General features: G+C 34.1%; 1 protein-coding gene across 2 annotated transcripts in view; it reads right to left on the bottom strand.

Moving 5' to 3' along the window:
* Positions 1–400: 400 nt before the first annotated feature.
* The window catches only part of AGFG1 (ArfGAP with FG repeats 1), a 75,867-nt gene continuing 67,368 nt past the window's right edge, over positions 401–8,899 (bottom strand). For both annotated transcript variants that reach the window (XM_011984964.1, XM_011984963.1), the window contains 2 exons: positions 8,112–8,203; positions 401–7,194 (listed from right to left, as the gene is read on the bottom strand). In XM_011984964.1, the coding sequence (XP_011840354.1) occupies positions 7,135–7,194; positions 8,112–8,203 (152 nt within the window). In that variant the 3' untranslated portion in view covers positions 401–7,134. The remainder of the gene's footprint in view (positions 7,195–8,111; positions 8,204–8,899) is intronic.

Genomic DNA, 8,899 nt, shown 5'->3' on the forward strand with positions numbered 1-8,899 from the left:
CAGTGACCACTACAGGGAAATAAGATTAGGGATGTGACACACACAGTTCAGGATTTACCTTCTAAATTTCAACAGTGGTAAGGTAAGTAAAATCCCATTACAATGTTTTCTTAAAACCAACTTATATCAATGTGTACTCAAGGAAAAAAAAAATCCATCTTTGAAGAAAAAATACTGCAAATTAAGTTAACAAATAGATCCTGCTTTTTAAAAAGGAAGACTTTTTAATTAAAAAAACAAAAAAATGGCAAAAGTTATTAATTAATGGAAAACAGGTTAAGCTGGAAGTAAATGCATGAGCTGCTTTACAGGAATGCATAATGTGAGTGACGAAAGGAAAAAATATTATTTCAGTTTTCCAGATTTGATACTCATTTAAATGAAAGAGGCTATTTCCAAATGGTACACAAATTCAGAAGTCTTTATTTTGAAAAAAATTCTTCCAACAGTATTTCACAATGAACAAGAACTTAACCAAATTTATCATACTAAAGTATTTCAGAAATGAGTATTGATATCAGCCTGTAAGTTTTCATCCAATATTTAAAACCACCTCCTGAACTAAAATTGGTCTTCAAAAATCATGGTGTATTAACATTTTCCAAACATGCCCTGCTGACTAGAAGGTCCTGTTACTCTTTCTTTTGAACTTCTCAGTAAGTTCCTTGTTCGCTATTCCTAGGATTTAAAGTGCAAAGGTACTTTCTATCAGCTATTAGGACAAGTATTCTTCACTGAAAATAAACTTTTGCAGGAAACAAATCCTGTGCTTGACTAACAGCAAAGACATGTTAAGATATTTCTGGGCTCTAAACCATGAGGAATCAGAATCAGAACTTTCAGAGTAATAACTCACATTTTTTCTAAAGCATAGGAAGCTAATTTTGAATAATGAACAAACATGGTTGTGCCAAAACAGATTTTGCCATAGTTAATTTCCACTTTCTCTTCTTAAAAATAAGGTATAGTCTAAGCTAATATAGATAAGGAAAGGCACATACCAACAAACCGCAAAACAAAATATAGCCCCAAGCCATGCACTTTATTTAGAGTCATGAGTAGGGACAATGAAAAAATTAAGGTGCAAAATAGATGTGAACTTGCACAATCTTTCAATGAACTGACTGCCTTAATTGTTTAATTTAAAAGCATAGGATTTTTCATATATCTTCAGATAGTCAATTAGAGAGATTTTTTTTCTTCTTTAAATGGAAGAATTTCTTAAATGGAAGCACAAGATCATACCTACACAGCTGGTGAGCCTCAAAATAGAATGATGTCTACTTTATTAATAAAGTTTCCAGTCAGGCAGAATCAAGAGTAATCTTCATATATGCATAAGGATATTATCATTGTAACAATATATTTAGTAGAAAAGTCTATAAACAAATGTTCTCCCAAAGGGACATCCATATAATGGAATCCTGGAGACATTAAAATAATGAGTGAGAGCTGGATGTGGCAATATGGAAAGACAACCAAGTTAAATAAGAACCAAGTCACAAAATTGAACATTTAAAATAAGGAAGAACAGGAAGAGGCATATATATAGGGAACCATATAAAAAATGAATAACATTTCTGAAAGACTATACAAGAATACAAGAAATTATATACCTCTGGGGTGTGAGAATAAGTCACAGAGGGAGACATACTTTTTGACTTTATGCCCTTTGTGTATACTGCATAATTTTTAGAAATCATAAGCATATAACATACAAAAAACCTTTAAAGTCTTTAAAAAACCTGATTGTAACCAAAGCATTCTATGAAACATTGACTATATAAGATTAGTTTACAACCCCTTGCTGCCTTTAGTTAATGATCATATAGTCAAAATTAGAAGGCTCCTTGGCATTTGCTTCCTCTGTCTCTCCACTCAAGATTATGGGAAGATGCTGAGAATTTAGAATTCAAATTTTACTCTCATTGCTTAAATTGTAACTTGGATAACATTTCGAGATTTCAGAGAACCAATAAAAAATTAATCTATGGGCATTTTAATCACCATTTAAAATATTTTATCCAGGACCATTGTATTTTTTTTTTTATAAAAGCTCAAATCACATCATTCTCTTTTCATCAGCCCCTACAGCCCTGTGTTGGACAAGCACAGATTTCAAAAATACACTTAAATATACACTGAATTTTTTTCCACTAGAATAAAATAAGCAGAATGATATGCATTCTTGGCAATAGTCTTCACTGGAAAATACCACTGTCAGCCCAACCTTATACAACTGACTTCAAAATCAGACTAACATGTGGCATAAGAAGAGCCATTTCCTACCTTCACTATATATTCAGGATTTGCTAACTCAAAGGCCTTGAAAAGCATGTGAATGTTTGAGACTAAGAAAAACTGGGAGCTAGAGTAAGCTAGTGGTCACCTTAAGAGCACATGCCCCATTTTAAAAAGTTGGATTCGGAGTGCAACATTTTAAAACACTGTGCTGGTCACACAAAACAGAACTGCAGACAGAATTCAGTGTAAGCCTTGAATGTGTAACCCCTATAAGAGCACAATAATTGGACTTTTTAAAACCAAGCTTCACAAAACTTGGGTCTTTGCAGATTAAATACCTCAAGTGCCCAGTATATCTCTGAAAATAAACAAGTGTCCAAATGCTTGCCAAATGAATTCACAATATAAAAGCTCTTCAAATACTGGATATAATCATCAAATGACCAATACATTTAATTAATGAGTTGTGGAAATTTATGTCCTTTGCTGTGCTGGTTTGCAAAGGCTTGGGAGAGCCACTGGTTTGCTATCTCTTTCATCAAACTGCATTTAATGACATCAGATTGGCAGGTAAAATCACCATGAAGACAGTAGTTATACCACAAATATCAGTAAACACTACAAAACAGGGCCTTTTTTCTTTCATGAAAGATGGCTGTTAAACATTCAGCAGCAGCACAACACTGGATTACATCGTGGTTATATATTCATTTGTTCACAACCAACCACATGGAAAGTTTAATGTCACTAAGTTTTAAAATATAAAAAGAAAAATTTAACTACTAATGAGGATGAATACAACAGGCTAATTTAATACAAAATTTAATACCATCTTTTAAAAACTAAATTTTAAAAGTGTATAGGCCACAAACTGTATCAATAAAGGTGGAATGCTTTACAAAATCGGAGTCTGTGATACTTCAGATGAGTCTTCAATTTAAAAGCACGCTCCACTGGTTACCATATTAATTTACTTCTAAAGTTTAAAAAAAAAAAAGAATAAACTGTACTGATTTCATCAAATTATGAAAGGAATTCAAGTGATTAAAGTTTGTTTTAGATATACAAGATATAGAACTTGTTCAGAATTTCAAAATATTAAGAATGCATTTGTACATAAATGTGACAGCATTTGAATCCAAATCTGTTCCCCAGAGCAAAAGCTGCCACTAGCTTAACCTCCCTATGCTTTGCTTCTTTCATCCTAAAAGTACGGGTCCACTGCAGGGATTGTAAGAGATAAAATATGAAAATCGTTTGCAAATAACTATCTCATACACACCCCATAATACCACTGCTATTATTACCTTCAAGTAGCGTTAAAAAGTCTGCAATTTCAGTTTTTCTCACTAGCAAACAAACAAAAAAACCCAGGGAGTAGTATGTTTGCCCTACAAGTAAATACTGTTCTAGAAATACACAAATTTAAAGTATAGTGGTTCTCAAAGAGTCTGGAGACCCTTAAGGGCCCCTACAACACTTTCTTTGAAAGGGTGTGAAAGGTCAAACTATTTTCATTGTACTACTGAGACATTATATAGTTTTCATTCTCATGATCTCACAAGAGCACAGTGGAGGAGTGTGTGTATGCTGTGTAATTTTTAATTTAGAATGCAAAAGCAATATGAAAATTTCACTGCTTTTACTAAGCCAGATTTTTTAAAATACACAAAATGTAAAACAATGTTCCTGTTCTCATTAGTTTTTGTTCTGGAAAAGTCATTTTTATCAAAAATGTTATTTATGTTAGCAAGTTATTAGTTTATTACTGTTATATTAAAATAAATGTTTTTAAAATATCTCAGTATTAACTTTAATACAGAGATATAAGCTAATTTTAATTATCAGAGATATAAGCTACATCACCAAAGCTGTTTGGGGATCTTCATAAGCATTATGGTCCTGAAACTAAGATGCTCCAGAGACGCTGGTACCATGGTAAAGCAGCAGCCAGGTCAGCCTCTCCATGCTGCCAATTGATGGGAACTTTACTTAAGTGGGTGTGTGTGTAGGGGGCAGGGAATCTCACAGGTAAAGCATGAAATGTGCTTTTACAAATTAACAGAAGGAATTATTTTAAGGAAGAAAGTGATAACCAAAACTCTATTTTCACAAAAATAGTAAAATATTCTCTATTTCAAAAAATGAGGAAAAAATGTCTTTAAATTATGTCAGAAGATTGCCATCCTGAAAAAAGATCTTTGCTGAAGAGGGATACCTGCAGATACCTGACCAGGAAAAACGATCTGACTAAACCAGTAAGCCAGGAAATCTGAAGGTCTTCAGCCTTGTTACCTTCCAGGATTTTTTCTCCTTCTCAGTACTCAATATAATTTTGATGGTCTATATAAAACTAGAATAAATCTGAATGTAAAAGTCTAACGAAAGCTGATTTTCTTTAATAATAAACAGTGAGTATCACCAGAAAAACCACTTTAAAGCTACCTCTCCTCTTTTTATTTTTTAGAGATAGGATCTCACTTTATCACCCAGGCTGGTGTGCAGTGGTGTGATCGTAGCTCACTGCAGCCTCCAACTCCTGGGCTCAAGTGATGTTCCCACCTCACCTCCAGGGTAGCTAGGACTCACAGGCTCTCACACCAACATACCCAAGTTGGGTCTCTTCTTAAACTAAACATTTCTATTTTATAAGCGATAAAGTCAGTAAGAGCTCCCATTTAATTACAAACTTCAATAGTTACCCAGAAAAAGAAATAGTCTTTAAAATTATTTTGATAACAACCGTTTAATTTACTACTCAGGTGGAAAGCCTGGTAGGTTATTTGGGTAATGGCCTGTAATTAGGTAGCATAACTTTGTACACATGAATCAACTGGGACCCGATACACTCTAAAACAGAAATTCAAATATATTTTCCCTCAATGAAAAGGGCTGAGGAAGTCCTCCAAAATGTAGAGACATTTCAAGTCTACATCAACACACACCTGGACCTCATTTAATTCATTTAATTCTAAAAGAAGAGGCATACTGCTCAGAAAAGGGGCAGAGATTTCCCAGTCATCCTGCTTATTAAAACGGTTCAGATAAACCACACTTTCAGCTAGATGTACACTAGACAGCAATGTTTTAACAAGTCTAAAACACTACACAGGTTTTAAAATACTATAACAACTCATTCATCATTGCAAAAAGGCATTCAACATGAATAAAATGTTTGAGGAAACTGACGTTTACCTCTTTTAATACCAAAGCTTTTAAAAAAGTTTTAATCAATTTAAGATAAAACTTTTAAAATATGTACTACATATCTGTGTATGCAATTTCACCTTTACTTAATTACCAAGAGGCATAATAAAGAACGATCATCAGATGATGTAGTATAGTGATGTCCTCTAGGCCTGCTAGTGGTCCTTACACTAATGGCCTTGGACAGTGTATGCTCCTCAGAGTTTTTTTCAGTCTCCTTCCTTTCAAGCCATCCCTTCTAAACTGCCAACAGTCTGGACAAGCAAATAATCAAATTTATTAAAATCTCTCATATAAACAAATGCATAAGCTTTAACACACAGACTTTGTGACTTATATGGGTTGCTCAAAGGCATTTTTTAAAAAAACGATTCCAAGTTTCTGAGTTGTGTTCGGTTTTCACGAGACTGCCAGATTACCTCCAGATGAAAGAGGCATTACTGTACATAGATACTTAAAGAAGTTCATTTGAATATTAACAAAAAAAAATAACTAAACTTATTATCTCTTCCTTTAAAACAAAGTATTCCATCACTTTAAGGTAACACTGAGTTCCAGTTTCTTTCCCCCAAAAAACAAACATAAACAAATATCCTACAGATAATATCAGTTTGCCCAAAAAAAGAAAGAAAAAAAACTGAGGTGCAATAATGTCACAGTTAATGCATGTCAACTTCCAATACATTCAAAGACAAGATTTTTTTTTTTTAAATCAATAGTTAAAATAGGCCTTCTGCAGTCTGAGAATTCAAGATACTTAGAAAAATTTGTAAATACACATACATGCAAATTCTTCATATATACAAATTTCACAAAATTAATAAGCTGCAAAGAAATTAGAAGGATTATAGTAATCTGACAAGCTACATTTAAATGCTTTACCATTGGCATATTCCTGAATGTAGCAGTCATAGTAGTTTTAATAAATTTTCTACATGGCCTTTTTATAAAAAGTCACTAAGAAGTCTTTTAAGAATTCAAGATGTTCTCAATTCACTACTCATATTTAAGGCCACTTTGGTAAAGGCATTGCAGCAAGAACACAAAAACGATAGCATATTTTATAATATTTATTTTTTTCACCTGCAAACTGTAGCAAAACATGATCAGCTTTATTATGCAGACAGGTATCCCTCTACATTTTAAAAGAATTTAGGCATGTATAAATAGAAGAGCTCTTTAGAAAGGAAAAATTCAAGAATGAATAAAACCTTCCAATTTTGACTCTGTAACTTTCCAGTAGCAATGGTTAAAATGATTTTAGGTCATTCATTCCAAGATATATGACAGCACCTTAAAAGTGGCTGATCTATTTCCCCAGTAACATTTCTCACATAACAATGTGTTAAAGTTACAAATACTGATATGCACAAATAGCTAATTTCTAAGAAAAATATATACAGTACTGCAGCATAATGAATGTGGTATCTGCAATAACTTAATATTAGCCAATTTTAATATACATGATACCGCTACCCTTTTCTGCCAATTCACAGGTTAAAAGGTGTTACTGGAGCCCTCGGTTTTGCACATATTACCTGGTGTTTAATACACAATGCAGGCTTTTTAAAGACTTCTCTTGTGTTTAAAGCTAAGATCAGTGAAACAAGACAACAGTGCAAGAGGTGGAGAGATGTAATGTGACCACATAAAAGTTCGTTCCAGTAAATTGTCTATATAAGGCTATAAGAAAGGATTGGTTGATGAGCTTCCTGTTGGAAATTGTCCTGTTGGTGCACCAGTCTAAAGGAAAACATAAGACAAATAAATAAAGAGACAAAACTGGTGCATGTACAAAATACAGAAACATTAAACTGAACTTAATTTTATTTAATTAGACTTTTTGGTTAAGAATTATTTTTTAAATTATTGGCAACAATGTTTGTTATTGGCAATATGCTATATCAAACTACTATGTGTCTTTCATATCCATTATTTCATACAGTTCTTGTAATAGATTCTAAAAAGAATGTTAGAATGGTCTTAGAAAAGCACTTGTGATTCAAACAAAACTTCTGACTCTTAAGGCCTCTTTTTTATGTTCACTAATTCCTAGGGCCACTCATAAAGTGTTATTTTGACAAGAAAGCAAGTAAGTTTCATATTATAAAACAGCTGATCTACTGTCAACGCTTTGATTTGCAACTAATTTTTTTAAAAGGTCAGAAAAGGATCACACATAATGGCTCTGTGTCAATTTGTACAATCTTATGATGTCACTCATATCAATAGAACACCAAATACCATCTAAAAGTATTAACATCCTGCTATTCCTTTTTTTATTCTTATTTTTTTGAGACAGAGTCTCGCTCTGTTGCCCAGGCTGGAGTGCAGTGGTGCAATCTCAGCTCACTGCAAGCTCCACCTCCTGGGTTCACACCATTCTCCTGCCTCAGCCTCCCAAGTAGCTAGGACTACAGGCACCCGCCACCGTGCTTGGCTAATTTTTTGTATTTTTTTGTATTTTTAGTAGAGACAGGGTTTCATCGTGTTAGCCAGGATGGTCTCAATCTCCTGACCTTGCGATCTGCCCGCCTCGGCCTCCCAAAGTGCTACGATTACAGGCGTAAACCACCATGCCCGGCCTTACAGCCTGCTATTCCTAATTTGAAAATAAGATTTAACAACTTATAAAGTACTTAATTTTAAGTTTTGCTTACCATAAAAGGATTACTAGATACTCCAGCAGCTGCAACTTGACCAAAAGGGGTTACCACTGGCTTTGTTTGTCCAAATGCTGCAAAACCTGCACCTTGTTAAAACAGAACCACCAATTATAACCTACATCTTCAAGAGACAATCTGATGCTTATAAAGTCTCGTAATAACTTTCAGAGAAATTCCTACCAGAGCAGCAAAAATAAAATGTCAAAGTTAAGTTGTTAGGCCTCAAGCTCTTTCAGATACCAAAGACAAACTTACTGTAGCATGTATTAAAATAACTTTCTTCTTTTTTTTTGAGACAGGATCTCACTCTACTGCCCAGGCCAGAGTCCAGTGGCATGATCACGGCTCACTGCAGCCTCAACCTCCAGGGCTCAGGTGATCCTTCCACCTCAGTCTCTTGAGTAGCTGGAACTACAGGCACATGCCACCATGCCCAGCTAATTTTTGTATTTTTTGTAGAGACAGGGTTTCACTATGTTGTCCAGGCTGGTCTCAATCTCCCGAACTCAAGTGATCCACCTGTCTTGGCCTCTTAAAGTGGTGGGATTACAGACGTGAGCCACCACACTCGCCAACAGAACTTTCATTCAGCTCTTTCATTCTAACTTGTCTTAATAACTAAAATTTATAGCATTTTGTTACTAGATGAGCTTGTGACTATTTGGGACAGGCCATGCAGACAACCCAATGATTTCTATGTAAACATCACAGTATTTGTAGGAAATATTTTTATTACTTATGGCTCTTCCACAGTCCATATTTCAGAACTTTTTTTTTTTTTT

This window comes from Mandrillus leucophaeus, unplaced genomic scaffold, assembly GCF_000951045.1.
Source record: "Mandrillus leucophaeus isolate KB7577 unplaced genomic scaffold, Mleu.le_1.0 Scaffold277, whole genome shotgun sequence".
Lineage (NCBI taxonomy): Eukaryota > Metazoa > Chordata > Mammalia > Primates > Cercopithecidae > Mandrillus > Mandrillus leucophaeus.